We start from the raw sequence: 18,947 nt of genomic DNA, 5'->3' as shown, positions 1-18,947 counted from the left end.
TTATTCCTGTTGAGGGGCTGGACGCCTATCCCAGCATGCATTGGGCGGAAGGCAGGGAAACACCCTGAGCAGGTTGCCAGTCCATCACAAGGCAAAGCATGATAATATGATACTTTATTGATCCCTGTAGGGAAACAGTCTTTTCTGTTGCCCCCCTCCCTCCACAGGGAGGTCAGAGGTCAGGGTCAGATACAGAACAGAACACCTGAAGCTGGTAGGGATTCAGTGCCTTGCTCAAAGAGACTTCAGCAGGGTGGATGCTTGCCAACACAGGGCTTGAACTAGAAGGACTCCACCATAATGGATTAAATGTAACCTGATGACTGATCTGACTCATAGCAGCTATTATGTAAACATACCTCCGTTCAGGATTGGCTGAAAGAGGATGAACTGGAATCGGTATTATCGGTAATTTTTCTACCGCGCCACTAAAATGTTCATGCATGCAGGCGTCACGAGAAACACAAAAAGCATAAACAGTTCAGGTGATAATCACTTGGGTGATCTCACATAAGGCCAGCTTTGCAAGTGTCTAAACCTATTTGTGATGCCGTCATTAGGTGTGTCAGAAGCGTGCCTAATATATCCAACAAGGGGCAGCAACAACTGATGCAACCTGAAGCAAGAGCTGGGATTAGCTGTGTGGAAGTAACAAATTACAATTACTCTGGTTACTCTAATCTAGCATCTTATTTGTGTACTTGTACTTTTTTGATTTGAGTATTTCTTCAAATTAATTATTTTTACTTTTACTTAAGTTTGTTTTGACTTATGTATTCTACTCTGCATATATTTTATTTTTTTGTATATATATTTTTTTATCATACATATTTTCATTCATGTTTTTTTTTTGTCTCAGTATGTTCTACTGCTGTTGTTTTGCACAACCTTGTAATGTTTTTTCCTGCTTTTCGTTCATACATGTCTTCTTAATATGTTCTTGACAATTGCTGGTTGTATTATGTGTAATACCCCTCATTGGCTGTATATTTGCTGCTGCAACGACCCAATGTCGTCATAGGAATATTGTTTCATCTTATCTTATTTTAAATGAGCTGGTTTTTATTTCAAGTGGATTTTTTACACCAGTAATTTTACTTATATATATTCTGTCCACTGCTGCTGCACTCTGACAGGCCTGATACATCTCCTGTCAAATGTCAGTGTGGTTCTGTTTTTTTCTGTTTATATTTGTTGTACAATTTTGAAGATTTCATTAAAAGCTAAAATTAAAAACTTCGTATAATACAACACCTTGATAAAAAATACATTTTAAAATAACTTCAATATAAAAATGAGTTTTTGTGCACTGTGCCTTTAAGAATGTAGTCAAAACAAAGCGTGGACTGCCCAGCCGCACGGAAGTGGTTTGGTTTCTTTACGTTACACACAATAGCATGTGAGGAATGAGAGCTATTACATATTTTAACCATTCAGTTAGCTCTCACAAAAGCTAGTTTTATTTCATTGTTCATATTTTATTTAATTTGTTTTTAGATAGCGCACAAACCACGCGTGGGGTAGCTAGCTAGCTTGTTAGCTAGCCTCGCTAACGTTAGCAGCCATGCCCTCCTATTCAGAATTGAGGAAAACCAACCACTTCTACTATTTCATCAAATTCACTTTAAATATCTACTCAATGCTCTTCTCGGTAAGTTTCTTTTCCCCTTTTTTTCACAGCAGCATTTAACGACCACTAATCATTTTTCATCTGAGCTGCAGCATTTTCCCCAAATGACAGTTGACGTTAGCCACCCAATAGCCCTCGTATGAAAAACGAAATCCCAAATTTCATTCAAAAGTCTTGCAGTTGAATGTGCCCTTGCCTACAAGCAAAAGTATATATCTGTTAGGACACAACTTTAGACCTATTATGAATGTATACGAGTCATTGTACAATTCGGCGTACACCCAATACACCAAGCAGGACGTATTTCAACAAAATTTCAACTTTAAGAATTGGTTCCCCTGTCAGTCCTACCATCTTCTTCCACCAAAACACACCGTGGAGGGCGGGGTGAGCAGTGTGAACCAATTGTAGTTGTAATTTTGCTGAAATAAGGTGCTGCTTTGTGGATTATGTACATGCCGGATTTACCAGTAGACCTCAACGATTTGTAAATAGTCTCAAGTTATTTTCTACCAGGTATGTTCGTTTATCGATAAAAAGGCAACATTAAATTGTAAGATCTTTGAATGGAGTTTGGCGTAGCATTTCTCTCCATACAAGTGAACGATACCGGGGCTAGCCACTCAGTACTGTTAGCCTAGGAGGGGAATATCCGATACCACGTAGCTTATAACTGTCTCTCACATTTTTAAACAAAAAACAGCGGCACGTTCTTCTAATAAAACAATTTATTGAGATATTAATTGAACTTGCTAGCGTGGCTAGCTTTCATCGGCTAACAGCACCGACCGGCACCGACAAAGGGGCTCTCGTGAGGTGGTGCAGGGCGTTGGATCGAATAAAAGCGATGATAACGTGGGAAAATATATATTTTTTTGCCGACAGAAATCACGATCTTGCTTAAAGGCGCTATAACGTTAGTTAGGCTAGGAATTTAAATAAACTAATCCGTGCTCATATTGTAATTAAAATGAATTGTTCAGTTACAGTAAGGTAACCCTGTAAAGTAACTGTTAACTCATCCACGAAAGACAATTATCTTTATGTATTTCTCTTGTATGGCGAGAACGGTACCGCCCACCACAGTGTTTTTGGTGGTAGACGACTGTGGAAATAACAGGAGAACCAATTCTGAAAGTTGTAATCTTATCCAAATAAGTACTGCTCAGTGTATTGGATTTATGCAGAGTTGAAGAGTGGATCCTAGCAATTTGCAAAGGTCTTAAGTCATGTTCTACCACGTATGAACCCTTCCCGAAAAGCAAGGCAGCTTTGAACTGATAGACTTTTGAATGGCGTTTGGTGTGACATTCTCACCATTCATGACAGAGCAGAACGTTCTGGGGCTACTAGTGAACCCTTTGTGGAAAATAGGCATTGTGTGGCCTGATTAGTTACATTGTATACTTTCTGCTAACAGTGAAAAGGACAGTAATGGTTATGGTAAAACATGAGTAGCCAAACTTAGTGTGATCAAAATCTGTCACCTAGTAGCATGTTGTGGCAACCCAGTAGGTCTGTTTGTATGTGAAATCTTAATGTCATGTTAGGGTTACTTGGTTCAAGTGGACTAGAAGAAATGATGCTTCCTTCACACTGTGAGCCAGTTTTCTCTGTAAGCTACATGGACCTACTCCTGGGTTAGTCAAGTTGGTAAACATTGGTTGTGGTTGTTTGTCTATTCTACTAGGCACTTTGGCCGCTAAATAAATGGTCTCTTGTCTGTTCTACATAGCCGTTTGGTTACATTTTAATTAGTGTAAGTGGCTGGTGAATGATCCACCAGCCACTTTGATCGGCAGATGAGGAAGTTGATTTCCTGCCAGGTCATTAAGAAGTAAACATGAGTGTCATCCTCAGTCTTCAGCACCCCACTTACAAAACCCTGTGTTTTGTCTCGCTTTCTGCTTTCTCCCTCTCACCCCTTCAGCACTCTTACCTCCAGGAAAATTATGGGAATAATGTAACCCCCCCCCCACGCCAACCCACCCCCAAACTGCTCCACTGTCTGTGTTAGTCAAATAGATGCACCCTAAAGCATGTTATTGAATATGACTCCAAAACATCAGTAGTTTGATTCCATTAGCAGTCCACAGTCCCTCTCATATGGTCTGTCTCGCTATTTCTCTCCTCCGCTATCTCTCCCTCCTACTGCTGTGATTTAGGACAGCGTGGCCCGACTCAGCTCAACAGACAAAAGCTCCTTTGGCCGCAAGCCAGCCATGTAGACTTAATTAAGGCTATCTTTGCTGTCGTCTGTTGAATTTGGTTAATGCAATTTAACGGAAATCTTTATGACAGGAATAAAGCTGTAGGTGTCCTCTAGGAACGACTCCGCCTTATACAGTGGTATATGAATATGCCTGGTTAATTCTTACAGAGACAGTAAAGACATATTGTATATTGCAGGACAAACTGCAAGCAACTAGGCTACATGTTGCATTGTATTACCTTCACTCCTGTGGCAGTGAAGGTAAGTAGGCTAACATTGAACATGGGAACCAAGCCAAATGCATCTGCCAATGCTTTATGGAGGTTGTGAGCAGAGTTGAAGTAGATGCACCCTACTCTTAAGGCAGATTGCTTCTGTTTCCAATTGAAAATCAATAGCAAGGTAGCCAAGGCTGTTTGTTTCTCTTCTCTTTGCAGCAGTTGCATTATTTATATATATATATATGGGGCACTGTCCCTTTGGAACAAATTTGTACTCTGAAAATCCTCAAGTTGTCAGTGTCTGTGCACCAATCGATCAAGACAGTTTTTTGTAAATGTATTCTACTTAGTGACTGTGATTCATTATGAGCCATAGTGGTCCAGCACACTGCCCAGGATGTCTCTTTTAGCCCTAAAATAAGGCTGTCGACTGGGTTTAGTTTGGTGCCGTGATGACACATCGTATTGCACCAAGACCTTGTTTTACCTCCATTTCTCTATTATTTCCTGTGCCCCTAATCATCCTTTCCCATTTATTAGCCCTTACTCAGCATGGTGCAAGCACTCAGAGACGCTTCAGCACTTTTCAGGGTTTTCATGTTGGATTACTCAGAACAAAAGCATCCAAACTTGAATCACAAAGTGTGAAAGGAAACACAGAATTTACAAATTAACTTTTTGCTTTTGTGCGACAGAACATCAAGGAGAGCTGGGTGTCGTATAAAATGTGCACATTTCTGATTTCTCTTACGGTGGTTCCGATGAAACAGCTGTCTATCTTTGAGCATGGAAAGAGCACAGGCACTCTCCATGCACATTATAAACAAGCACATCTTCTTTCGCATCCCACCCTGCAGGCCCGTGTGGTGTACTGTGATTCTAATGCAGGGGGATTGTCACTCAGCGAGGCTCTAACCATTTCAATTAGGGTCAGACCGATATATTGGTTTGCAGATATATCAGGCCAATATTGGCCTTTTAATAAGAATCAGATATTATTGGCCAGTCAATGTCGTCCACCACGGATATATGGAGGCAAGTATATGATTCTATTGTTCAGCTTTGGGGATGTCAGTCTATAAAATCTGGAATGAAACCTGCCTCACTCTGCCTTAATCTGCTAATCCACTTAAAAGAACTTCATTAGTATGGGTTTCAGTGGAGAGGTTTAGTGTCCCATGATGATCTAATGCTGTTTCTGAGGCTTTATGATTATCAGTAGCCTCAATCCAAAAAAACATATGGGCCAAAAAACCCATATAGGTCGAAGTTCCAACTGTCTTCCTATCTCTCTCCCCCAGCTGATGGGTCTGTGTGTGCTGTGCGTGGGGGTGTATGCGGAGGTGGAAAGGCAGAAGAACCGGACCCTGGAGGGGGTTTTCCTGGCTCCCGCTGTGGTGCTCATCCTGCTGGGCCTGGTGATGTTCACCGTGTCAGTGGTGGGCATGGTGGGATCCCTCAGGGACAACAAGACCCTGCTGCACATGGTAAGGATGGGGAGGGGGATGTGTGTATATCTCTTATTTAAGTTTGTTATGGTTGATATTGATGTTGCTAATATGATCCAGGTTTCTATTTTTGAGTTTTGCATGCATTTACATTTACATACACTTGAACATTTGACAGATAAAGTGAATTAGAAGTTTGCAGAACAGCAGCAGCTCATAAGACATTTAAGGCCGTGATCACATAGGATGTTTTTCTCCTGCTCAAACGCAAAGTGCAGCAAGGAGCAAGGAGCATTACATCATTCTTGCAACTATCTAATTAACGTTAGCTAGCTAACCTGAAGTGAGGAGATAACGTTGTTGAAAGTAAAAATGGACAAGAGAAAGTTAGTTATAGCTCTGCTTTTGCTTGAAGTAGAGGATGAGGAGCCCATTCCGTTCTGAAGATATAGTTTACTCACTGAGAAAATGTATAGGCTACGTCCCTCCAGGCACTGCTGTGTTTTTCTCTGCCTGCCATTAACGTAATGTGGCACAGCTAAAGTAGAGACATGTTCAACTTGGAGCACCCAGCGCCCCAAAATGTACTGCATCCAAGATGCAAGCCGCATAGTTTGGAGGAGACGCACGCCAAACCATTGATAATAACTGAAACGGGCGCGTTCAAAAATAAGCGATCACGGCCTAACCTTGTAGACTCTTGCTGAGGTGTTCTAAAAAATCTTTCCTTACACAAAAAATGTTTAAGGTTAAGCTGTTTGTTCACAATTGCTTGGGAAATTACAATGTTAAATCAAGATTTTTTGTAACAGTGGTGGTAGTTTCCTTGCTGTGGCGGTGCACCACTGCTGAACGGATACAGAGGAAACCCTGTATAATCCTGTTGTTCTCCCCCCACAGTTCCTCTGTGTTCTCTGTGTGTTGCTGCTCCTCCAGGCAGTCGCGCTCATTACTGCTCTCATCTTTGAAAAGAAGGTAAATGCGCTTCTCTATGCCATATATTCACACCCTATACATTCCTATGTATTCCCTCTCAGCATACCCTCCAGCCACAGTCGGGTCACAACCTCCTTGGCCGTACTGCTGTCAGTCTTTCTGATTGACAGCACCTTTGTCAGTGCTCATCACGTTGCTCTTCCTCCCCTCTCTCTGTGCATCTCCTTCTCTCATCTCTCCCTCTACCTAGACGTCTGGCTTGTTTCAGAACAGTATACGAGAGGGAATTAAACACTACTACGATGATCTGGACTTCAAAAACATCTTGGACTATGTGCAACAAAAGGTAGTAAGATGTTTTCTGTACAAAGTATGGATAGACAGGTAATTCCTTTGGGTGTGTGTGCATGCATGGGCTCATTAATTTTATTATGTTCGATAATAATATTGAATGAATGCTATAATGGTTTTATAAAATGATGATAAGGATTGGTATTGTGATAAAAAATATGTGGTATAAACATAATGGCTCTACCAAGTACCCTGATGGGCTGTGTGTGTCTATAACTGGATGCTGTCACAAGGAATCGTATCGTGCATTATTTAGAACTTGGATGTAGACTTTTTTATTTTATTGTTATTCTTATGTATTTATTTCTAAATTTGGGGTGGGGTGTTGGAGTACTTCAATTTGCCTTGTCACACACAGGGTATTTAGGAATTTGTTTTTTCTTCTATCCGTTTGAGACACACATACATGTACGCATTTCATCAGAGCAGATGGACGTTCAATGTTTCTTACCACCACTAATGCCTCTCAACCACCATTTGCACAGTTCTATCTATTATTTCATGTTTTGTCGTTGTCATCTGCGTCGATAAAGGTGACAATAAATCCTGCATCTTGGCATGTATCCCGTCTTTTCATTTGCCGTTGCCACCACTTGTGAAATGTGTTATTTGCACAGCCAATGGGGTGCTTGTCTTCATCAGCGGTAGAATAGCATGCAGCTGAGGTGCCACAAAGAGGAATCAAGGCAATAACAAGGTGCTGCAGCAGTAATGACAGAGATAGAGTTGTCCTTCATTGTCCCAGGGTAGGTTTCAACATGTTGGCCGATCGATTGGATTCTCTGCACTGTAGTTTTAAGTGATAGTCTTGAATTCAGTGTCAGAAAGTACCCAGTCTTCACCTGAGCTCCAGCTCCCCGCCGCGGCTATCTCCACATCAATCTCCATTTGCAGTGGGAATTGGAAGTAAGATTATTCAGTGAATGAGGCCTGGTCTGGGTAAGGGGGATAACGGAGGCAACACGGTGAGTGGCCTCAGGCTTTAGTCCAAGGTGACAGAGAGGTTTTGATTCCACAGCGGAAGCTGTAACCCAGTGGGTTGTCTCAATTTAATGGACTTAAAAGCACTTGAGCTTGTTGCCAAGTTTGATGTGCCTGTTGAGTTGAGCCTTTGCTTTGATGGCATACTTAGCTCCCAAATGTCTTTTTCTTTCTGTTATTTTCCTCTCCAGTTTTCGTGTTGTGGAGGAGATGAGTATAAGGACTGGGGAGTCAACCAGTACCATTTCTGTAACGGTACTGGTCCACTGGCCTGCGGGGTTCCATATACCTGTTGTGTTCGCCGCAAGGTGAGTGCTGGCAGCATGGACACACACTGCACACACGCCTTCACGTAAAATCCTGTGAAACATCTGCACCAGTTAAGTGTGGCACATCTGGAGAAGTTGTGATTCAGGCATGGAAATGTTCACAAGAAAAGACGTCGGAAAAAAATATCTGGAGATGTTCTCAAGTCAGGCACCTCTTCTGACCAATCACTACTAAGCTCTGAGTGATTTCTTGGTGAAGTTGGTGCTTCCAGAAGGAAACACTGTGCTATCCTGTAAAAAAAACTATTTAGCCAGCTAACAGTAGCAAAACAAAAATGGCAAAACATAATATAAGCACATCTTAAACTTTTACCTCTTTAACTTTACACAAACTGAAGCTGTAACAGAAGTTTTGTCGCATCTTACTGAGACGTCATGCAAAATTCACTAGCCACTTGTTCAGACAGGCACTTGGGCACGTGTCTGCTGGATCATATGACATTTGTGGGTGTTTGTGCATGTGTCCCTGATGAGTGTTTATATCAAAGGTATCTACAATGTGCACAAAGCAGAGAGTAAATGGATTCTATTAGCTCCCGCTCTCGTCGGCACAGAGGTCTTTAGATTCCTACTCTTAGCTGAGTAGCTCCATACATTTCAGAGTGACCAATTTAGTTAGTTTTAATTAGCTAGTATTGATACTGTGTGGCCAGGGAATGAGGATCAGTGAGGTTGTGTGGGCCTGCTGCGGGTAGAACAGGCGATAGGATCAAACCCTACTGCCTGCTGGTACAAATCTAAAACCAACACTGAATTAGTGATGTTGCTGTTTCATCAAGCCTAAAAGAGACACCTGTCATTATATCTGCCCAGCAGAGACGTAATTGATTGTGTAGGAGAAGGCCTAGTCCGGCTTACAGGAGACGTGTGATTCACAGGTATTGGTGTGGGCTTTGGGAGATTTCTTTCTTCCGTTAAATTAAATGTAGGTCCCTTGTTGCCCCTCTCCACCCTCCATCTGCTTGCTATCTCTCCTGCTCCACGGCTCACAAAGCATTGATACAGCCTCCGGAAGCAGTGGAGCTGTGCTGGAGAAATTATAGAGATCTACAGAATCCTCCAACACACACACGCACACACCCTGGAGATATGAGAGTTGATTAGAAAGGCTGAACACTGGCTTCCGGCGTTATCGGCTCCTACCTGTCAGGGCTGCAGCCATTTTGCAGATGGTCAAGTTTACGCTCCGGCTGGCAGGAGACAGCTACACCTCCTCCCAAGGAGCGTATCGCTGTCACAGAAGTCCCCTTAGAGCTGTGTGTGGTCATGTAAGCTCAATTAAAATCTTGTCTCTGTAACTTTTGCCCAGGTGGGAGAGGTCATCAACACTCTTTGTGGTTACAAGACCCTGGATAAACAGGTAAGATGAATAATTGGTGAAGAAGTCTCTTTTGTGTTTTTGGAAAATGCACCATACAAATTAGGGCTGATTTGTGGGTTTGCATGACAAGAGCACATCTCCAAACCCTGCTGCCCACGTCTTTAAATTTTGTCAGTGTTTACAGGTTTATCCAGTTGGCAGAACTTTACTTATATAAATCCTTAGAGGGTGTTTTTTCTGTATAAACTTTATCACTGAAAAGGGTATTAATTTGATTGACATCCATGTCAAGTTTGTTTGCAAACTGGAAGACGTAGGTAATGCGGCACAAGGTGATCATGTTGTGCCGTTGCCAGATGGTTAAGCAGTGGCAAGCAGATACTGTGGTGCCAAGTCACTCATGTATCTGTTTTTCTGTCCTTCAGCCTCCCTAGTTTTTAGAATGATCACAGTTACTTGTACTGGCTGCGAATAACTGAACGGCTCCATTGAAATTCTCTCTCTGCCGTTCGTCGAGCACTAGCAGTTTCACAGTGAACGACCACGCCTGAGTTTTAAAACTTCACTGGCTCACCTTCTGAGGTTCTCGCTAGAGGAGAGTGTTGAGTTTGAGTATGAAATTGTCGTCTTTCCCTGGTCTGTGTATCAGCGTGAAACCCTGCAGGAGGTGATCCATGTGCGCGGCTGTATCCACGCTGTCAACCTCTGGATGAGTGACAACATTGGAACAACCATTGCACTCTGCTGCGCCATAGGGCTGCCACAGGTAATTTAAAACCTAATGCACCGACTCACTGAAAACTGAATTGTGTTTTAAGGCCTCTAGCCAATCAAATAAACACCTTTCCTATTTACCATTGATATTTTTTTTTAAAGTTAATTTGCAGTTTGATTGCCTCCTAGCAACACTGCCTGCCAATTCATTAGTATTATGTATGCTACATAAAAACAGCTAATGATGTACGGTCATCTCCTGGGCATAGGTTTTGGCAACATGATCTAGTGTAGCTGGAATACTTGCATTGTCAGGAAGAACATAAAATTGATTGGGTCGTATCATTAATTTCTCAAAAACCTGCTTCAGTGGACCAGTTTGTGACAGTTTCATTAGCTCTTACCTTTTGATGAATTTTAAGGCTATCTGAATTGGTCTCCTACTAATCCAGTTGCCCACATATCTTCTCTCTTAAAAACATAAACTCACATGATGCATAAACTCTCTTTCTAACACTCTTCAATGTTGTGAAACTTTAGAGACTTGTCAGAGCCCCCATGAAGACGCCTAATTATCCACCGAGGTGCCTCTAAAACAGCTGCATCAGTAGATTATTGGGTTCGATTTTAGTTCCAGCTAAAAATTAATGCCTATATTTGTACTCAGTATTCCCCTCACCCTGCAGTTTTCTGGAGGAGAAAGTTTCAGGTGTTATCAGTGGCAAGAACATTTGCAAGTATAGTGTCAGACTGTGAATTCTTATCTATCAAATAAGATCCTTTGCCTCTAAACAATATACTGTACATCCACTTCGTAAATAAACCAATCCATTTGTCCATTGAAGACAAGAGTTGGGGTATCCTCCCTCTGATCTACCAGTTAAAAAAGAAATAAACAAATTTTGTACTTGCAGCAAAATCCTGCCAAAGTTGAGATGTAAGAGAAATACATTTTGATGCCAAATTCCATAGGTTACATTGACTCACTTCAATTCATCAATTCATCTTCAACTCAACACATCTAAAGTTAAAACCGAGCTTATGTATTATCAAAGGCATATCCAATTATATCCGAGGAATGCTGTAGGTAGAATTAATATATTTTTTTCCTTACTCTTTGAAATGATTGCTCAGTGGAATCGACAGGGTGTCTGAAAAGTCTGGGATCATAGTGATAAGTAACACCATATGATATTTCTTTCTTCACACTAGTTGTCAGGATAGTTGAGCGGTCTAAGGTGTGGGTTCGAATCCCACTTTTAACCAGCAGTTTCAATACTCCTAGTTGGCGGTTTCCCTATGATTCCAGACTTTTCGGACACCCTGTACGATAAATCCAAAGAGCATTTTTTTTTACTAACAAGGCCCCCATATCTCCCCGCAGCTGCTCGGCATCATCTTGAGCTGCGTCTTCTGGAACCTGCTGGTGGACATGAGCGAGTCCGCCGACATGGTGGACTTCAAGGTGCTGAAGAAGGCCGGCTTCGAGTACAGCGAGTTGGACCTGGCCGGCGCCGGCTGGTGCATGTGCCTGCCGAGGGACGGCGGCTACCTGCCCGTCCCCGCCAGCGAGCCCGAACTGGACCCCATCGACATTCACCTGCAGAAGCTCAAGAAGCAGGCGCCCCGCACACACTCGCAGCTCCGAGAACTGCAGGAGTCCAGATCAGCCACGGGGCTGGACGAGGTAGACATTGGTCGGAAGCAGAAAAGGGAACACTGAATGATCTTTTAGCCTCTTTTTTTTTTTTTTTTTTTCTGCCACGTTTTGTTTTGTTGTTGTAATCATTGCATTTGTTGGACTAGTCGTGTTGCACTACTTAACGGTTGAACCTGTCAATCAGCGGATCAAGAGAGTTCGGTCAGTAATTTGGCACTTTGAGGCATTTGGGGTAATCCTTTACCTTGTTTACAACAGAAATTGGAGGAACAAGATGCAACAGTGGCTTTTTTTAATAATAATTTTTCGTCTCTTGTTTGTGACGGTTGAAATTTAAGGATTTTTGGCATTATAATATATCACGTTGTTCTATTTAATTTTTTTAGCCTTTGAATTCGAGCTATGTCTCATGTGCTAAAGCTTACCTCAGGCTGTTTTGAAAATGGCCCAGTAGTCAGAGGACAGTAATATTTGGTGTATAAATTTATGGTAGCTTGAAATGAGGTTTTCCATGTCTGAGAAATAGGAATAGCCAAATATGTCTTGCGTGTAGCGTCTGTGACGGATGTATATGTATATTATTTGTTTTTATTATGATCTCAATTTGATTTTGTGCAATCAGTGTACATTGTAAGACTGACAGTTGTGGAATAACATGGGATGCATGTTTTGTACTGGATATGAAGTATGTAAAAAAGAAAAAAAAAATCAGTTTACAGGTGTTAGGCTCTCATCAAGGGGTTTTCAGTCTATTCCATTTTTAAACTAAACCTTTTTATTCTTTCCAGCTTTTAAAGTAACAACTAATGGGATTATTCCAGACTACCAATCCAGTAAAAAGCTACAGTATGACCGTTTTTTGTATCTGAGTTATGCACTGTTTTGAGCTTCCCCCTAGCTCCTGCCTTGTATCAGCACTACTGTTCTTGTCAATAAAGCTGAATTTGTCTACTGACTTGCGTGCTTGTCTGCTTCTTTGCTTGTGAACATAATGGAGAGTGCCATGAATTTCGAGCGGAAATTGAAACATTTTCCCCCGCCTCCGCGGAGGATTCTTCGCTTTAGTTTATAGCTCGCATTGAAGCGGATTCTTGGCAAGAGCGCTGCCTCCACAGTAGGGCATTTTATGGCACTGATGGACTGCTCATTAACTTCACCTGACATCTCGCTGAAAAAAGGAAATGCAATTTTCACAGATTCAGCTGAGAATGAGAAATCAGTTGGCATGAATGGACACCCTTGTCATATGAATTCCTTATTCAGAAATTGCTTGATACTTTTGCTTGAGAGACGGTCTCAAGTACACCTGAGAATTTGTTTCTCATTATAAAACGACCATCCCTTCCCTACTCTTACTCTTGCTCTCTCTCTCTCTCTTACTCTTTCTTCCCCTGTTTTCACACTGCCTCCTGAAAGCACTCTCCCTGTATAGAATGCACCAGCCACATCAATTCCCATCCGCAAACACAATGGACGCACACACCTCTCCCCCCTCCTGCGTGTCATCTCTCCTCATTCACTTCTCACCTCGCTTCCTCCCTCGCGATGACGATCAAGAGGCAGCGGGTGGAATAATTACGGCGAGAAGATGAACCACGTCGCCACAAATAACACTCGACGGTTCCGAGTGCAGGATGTGCGCACACGCAAACAAGCCGTGATTATGACAATAATGACATGAACGCCGCTGTGAGAAGGAGAGGAAATGGGCAGCTTCTCAGTTCCCACCCCCCACCCCGAAGTAGCCTATTCCAGGTAGCCACTCATCTGTCAGTGAACGGGCTCAGTTGCTGCAGAGGCAACGAATATTGAGCTTGGATGGTAATATACAATTTCCAAGAATCCCAGTGTTTTGAATGCACAGTGTATTGACCCTTAAAATGCACCGTGCAGTCATGCTTGGAGCCAGCAGCACAAAAATACAGCCTGCACAAGATGGAGAGAGCCGGCGAATGACAAAACTGCAGATAGATTATATCGTTTGAATGAGTTAAGGCTTTCTGCTTTTATCTAAACACTGTAGGTCGTCACTGACTATGGAATCGATGCTGTTTTAAGCTATTGAGATGGCCATGTCTTTACTTTATTACAAAATGTGCATCAATTCACTAAACACTAATGTATGCCAAAGTCCCTGCATTTAATATAATTTGTCACCAAAACTTAAAAACCCACTGTAATGACTAAATTTGTGGGGACAAAATGGATCAATGACTGATGACTGACAAGATATTATTTGGTCAATGTGATAAATTATTAGATGCAGGTCACCAAACCCTCAGATCAGAGGGAACATTGGTTCTGAATGTAATTTTTTTAAGATGCTGCATTCAAATAAACTTCTGGCGATTTTTGCTTGATCTTTGCTCCCCCTTATAAAGTGAAAAACTAAGATCAAGTTTGAACTTACTTAGGGAAGTTTTCGACTGCTGCTGTTGCTCCTACTACTAGAACTTCTTTCTGTTCACTACATGCTGAATACCTTTTTTTTTCCATACCAACAAAGGTGCCGAATGCTCATGTCAGTCACTGGCATCTCTCTGCGGTAAATCCAACTCCTCCTCCTTAACATTCGTAGGACAGATCATGAGTGACCGCTGGTGTCTGCACCCTTGATTAAATTACCCATCTGTGTTGGCTTTCAGTTACAGGGGAAGTTTGACCAAGCAATCTGCAGTCAATTTCACACTGAACGCTCCCTGGGCTATGGGGTAAAAAGACAGATTTGATACTTTTACCAGGAGTTTCTCTCTCTGAGGATCAGAGCCTGCAGAGTTCCAGCACAACTGGATTGTTACTCAAGGGCCCTCATTACCTTTATAATGAGCGCAGAGTTTGACAAATTGCATCTCCTATCTCTCATCCTCTTACTTTGCCCCTTTACAGATTTGGTGCTCTTTATATAACTATCCCTCTTCTTTGCAATCAGTATCTGCGGTCTCACTCCATTTGTTTTTAATAGACTACCTTTAATATCCCGTCTCTTTCGTCTTCTCCAGGCTGCCGCGTGATTTTTACAATGCAAGAAGAGGGAAGGGATTATGATTGACACAATAAATTGAGCACAGAGCTTCAATTGATTTATTTTTAAGAGCCTGGAGTCGCATTTCTTCACTGTGAGATCCCAAATGAAAAATCCACCCTCGAATACTCTTGCACTGTTAGATATCATCAATTTGGTCGTGTTCAGTCTGTTCCAGGAGTTATTTTGTGATGAAGTGTTGTAATTTACTTTTTGGGTGCACTCACTTTCTTTCAATCTGCCTCGTCTACTTCTGCTTCAGTTAGAGAGTTCCTACGTTTCCCAGAATGCCTTTCGACAACCCCCAGAGAAGGAGCGTGAACTTGTCTTAGGAAAGATGTAGAGAGTCCAACTAATAACTGGAAGGTTGTTGGTTAGATCGCTGTCTCCAACAAGAGCGTGTATTCCATAACCTTCATTATCAAAGCGCCTTCCACTGCCACCAGTGCAAACAGTTGCATGGGGGACGCATTAAGAGTTGAACCTCTAACGCTGGCAGTGTTAGTGCTGTGATGTACCCATTACACTGCATAACCATAGGGGCTTTAACTATGGTATTAGTTAAAAAAGGAATGAATATATAATATAATATATAGAAGAGGTCTTCAGTGATTATATTAACAGCTTACTTTTCAAAAATTTCAACCCTCCTGTTAATGTAGTAAAACAATGTCATAATTATTACATTCATTATTACATTATTACATTGGGCCTCTCCTCTGTTGTATCTACGAAGCCGACGTGTTTCACATCTCTATCTCTCAGACTGCCTTAGTTCCTAAGGCAGTCTGACCAGTTTACCAGGCAAGACCAGTTTACCACACCTGGTTCCTCCTCTGGTTCACTCAGCCTCACCTGTCTTGGCATCTGGATCTTTTCCATCGCATCTCATAGTATCTCATCCTTCTCAGTCTCAGTTTCAATCAGAGCAACACTTTATTTAGAATTCTTCATCTGATACCAAACCTTATTTTCCATAAAACGCCACTACTGACTTTAATGTTGGTTTAATGAACTTTATACAGGCTGAAAATATGCTGTCACTTGGCTGGCAGGGTGGCGCCTCCTGGACCTGAACCTTGATTTTTTGATGTTAGTAATAATGGAATAATGGAAAACAGTGACTATGAGTGGTTTGGAAATTTAGAAAACATTGGAAATGGCTCGACATGATGGGCTTCTCAAGGAGCCACATGGGAGGAAAACTCTGCATTACAAGCATGTAGGTGAAAGTCAATTTATGCTTTAAAGTGTTCCCCAATGTTGTCGTCCCTTCACCTAAGTGAGAGTTTGATCAAACAGATTTGATCAAACTCTAAACACCATATAACACCACTTCTATTTTATAATAGATGTATCCTAAATGTGGGTGTGCTTGTCAGTATTTGTTGCAGTGAAACTGAAGCAAAGATACAAGATCTGCATTGGAAATTCCATAATCAGTTACATATGAATGAAAACAGCACAATCAAACCATTTGTTAGGGTACTTATTTTTTATTATTTTCCCTCATGAAGCTGCTACATTCACACTGCAGGTCTTACTGCTGAATTCTGATTTTTTGCTCAGATGTGATGTATTGGTGGAAAAAAATCTGAACTGGAACTTTCAGCAGCAGTGTAAATGGAGCCTGTTACTCCTCAGCAGAGGTGACTGAAGCTCTGTTAATCAGGTTCAGTGGCTGATGTGCTGTCATGACAGAAAGCCTTCATAGCCAGGAAGGACTCTTTCACACTGCAAGAAGTATGACAATCAATCAATTAATCCATCAATCAATACATCAATCAATCAATCCTATCTTCCCTCTCAATCAAACACCTGTCTAACCATTCACACTTACTGAGAGCTGGTGGCGTAGGAGTCCTCCAGGTGGCTCATGGTGAGGAAGGGATGCTGCAGAGCGTCGCCGGGCGTAGCTCTCTGCTCAGCATCAACCTCCATCATCCATTCCATGAGGCCTACAAACGCCCCAACATCCTGACACTCAACTGCCTCGTTTGGGTAGAGCTGGATTTAGAAACACAGTCAATGACAGTTCAGTCAAATTCACTTCACAGCCAAGGGCGGATATTTCATTTCACTGTTGGGGGGGACAATAAACAGAAAAATTTCTCAAGAGCAATTCCTGAAGGGGACACCAAAGGTGCCGCCAAAAGTACTGTTGTATTAAATGTATATAGAGGTCCATTATGAAACATTTCCATAAGCACTTCATTCCTTTCTTATGAAGATTTTATCAAATTGCCTTTGATATTACTGGGGTCTTTCTACTTGGCGTTTCGGTGCACTGAAAAATGATCGGATGTCTGTTTTTCTTTTCTCTGCCATTTTAACTGACCTGGCTGGCTGACAAATAGACACACACACACACACACACACACACACACACACACACAGCATGCAGGTTATTTACAGTAGTAGGTGAGATGCAACACCCATTAACTGAACTAAAGCTAATATATGCCTAATTAGATTTTGTTTTCCCGAAAAAGCAGATCTCTAATGTTTTGCTGTCAATGTGTAAAAGTCCAGAACGCTATGAAGCCTGCCAGAAACTTACTTCAGGGTCTTTTTTAAGAATTAAGTCTTCATTTATTTCCAAAATTATAAACAAAATTACATAGTGGCAGCCATTTTACATGCAGTAAGAAAAAAAGAATATACTTAGAACCTAATTACATAGGGTAAGTTAATCTTAAATAGCCTATAATATTATAGAAATATTACTGTTACCATCTACAAAAGATAATTTTGGTATGAAAACCCGCATTTTAATTTAACCAAGTATCCTGTATCATAAATACATGTCTGGCATTTGTAACAAACCAAACCGCTTGAAAATCGGTCGAAAATTCAGCGAGTTATGATGATTTTAATTGTGGACAGACCTCCTGCCTCCATACACACACATGCATTAGGAGACGCGGCTCCGTACCAACACGCTGACGCACAAGATTCAACCGCGAGGTAATGGAGCGAACAAAATGTAGTCTGGTTACAATTGTGAATGTGTTTTATTCTATTGAGTGGTAGAAGTAAAGAAAAATGTCTGACACATCCTTTGTTTTAAGTTAACCTTTGCGAAGCAGCTACTTACTGGAGGTCTGCCACCACTGACACACTTCCAGAGATCCTCCACAGACACTCGTACCGAGGGCTAATGTGTGTGTGTGTGGGTTCGGGGAGGCAGGTAGGCAGTGGACCAAACCACTGTGAGGCATATGGGGGGCGGGGGGGGCGCAATCTTTAGAAACTTAAAAACGCATTGTTTTGTGTCTATAATTAGCACAAGTGCTTTCAATGCATATTATTATATTATTTAAAATTATATAGTTATGTTTACAATGATATATTGAGGGGGACAACTCTCTGTTAGTCCCAGGAAGGGGGGGTCCGGACCCCCCTGTCCCCCCCGTAATTTCCGCCCATGTTCACAGCTCATGGAAACAGAGCAAATGAACACTATGAATTACTGCTATTATCTGTCTGTCTATTGATCTATCAATCATAGCAAATGTTACAAGACTTGTCAAGTGCCAAATGAAAGGGAGGAAGGAAGGAAAGGAGGTTAAGTCTGTCTATCTGTCCATCATCTGTCAGTCAATTCCCGTCTCACAGGTGAACTCCTCTGCTGTCTAAAGAAACACAGAATATATATGAGATACTTCTTCATACATTTTTTAACTATTTTAAAAGGATTGTTGGATCTTCTGGAAAAAACAAACACCCTGTCCAGACAGAGCCAAAGCAGGAGGGTGTTACAATACCTTCAGCCTCCAGACGTCTGGGTCACGTCTGAAGAACCAGTTGGTGTAGAGACCAGCATCCAGCAGGTGCTGGTCTGGGAGTCCCTGTGTCTCCACAATGAATCGGATCTGGACAATACATGGATTGAGTATTAATTCACTGCATTAAATATGCCCTTTATTTAAAAAATACTTAGATTTATTTTATAAAAAAAAGGGGGGCCCAGAACAATATTCTTTCAGGGGGCCCAGAGTTCCTAGCTACGTCCCTGAGTCCCTGACCATAGGTACATTAGATGCTGAAATAAGGTGGCATCTAATGAAATATTGGTTTACTTGACAGGGAATGAAACCAGCGGCAGTGAGAGTGCCAAAT

The 18,947-nt window shown here is 41.8% G+C and overlaps 1 protein-coding gene across 1 annotated transcript; it reads left to right on the top strand.

The window, feature by feature from the left end:
• The first annotated feature begins 1,365 nt into the window (after positions 1–1,365).
• On the top strand, positions 1,366–12,758 carry LOC139926828 (tetraspanin-15). Its single transcript, XM_071918668.2, has 8 exons — positions 1,366–1,651; positions 5,365–5,550; positions 6,412–6,486; positions 6,698–6,793; positions 7,971–8,087; positions 9,418–9,468; positions 10,079–10,195; positions 11,528–12,758. Exons 1-8 carry the CDS (start codon positions 1,565–1,567, stop codon positions 11,864–11,866), a joined length of 1,068 nt encoding a protein of 355 aa, XP_071774769.1. The 5' UTR covers positions 1,366–1,564; the 3' UTR covers positions 11,867–12,758.
• The last annotated feature ends 6,189 nt before the right edge of the window (positions 12,759–18,947 follow it).

Source organism: Centroberyx gerrardi, chromosome 8, assembly GCF_048128805.1.
Source record: "Centroberyx gerrardi isolate f3 chromosome 8, fCenGer3.hap1.cur.20231027, whole genome shotgun sequence".
Lineage (NCBI taxonomy): Eukaryota > Metazoa > Chordata > Actinopteri > Beryciformes > Berycidae > Centroberyx > Centroberyx gerrardi.
This window is presented reverse-complemented; position numbering and strand designations above follow the sequence as displayed.

Excerpts from the sequence above, each read along its gene's own strand:
- LOC139926828 (XM_071918668.2), top strand. The coding sequence starts at position 1,565 with ATGCCCTCCTATTCAGAATTGAGGAAAACCAACCACTTCTACTATTTC. Across the intron at positions 5,551-6,411 it reads ACAAGACCCTGCTGCACATG|TTCCTCTGTGTTCTCTGTGT; the intron begins GTAAGGATGGGG and ends CTCCCCCCACAG. Across the intron at positions 6,487-6,697 it reads CTCTCATCTTTGAAAAGAAG|ACGTCTGGCTTGTTTCAGAA; the intron begins GTAAATGCGCTT and ends CCCTCTACCTAG.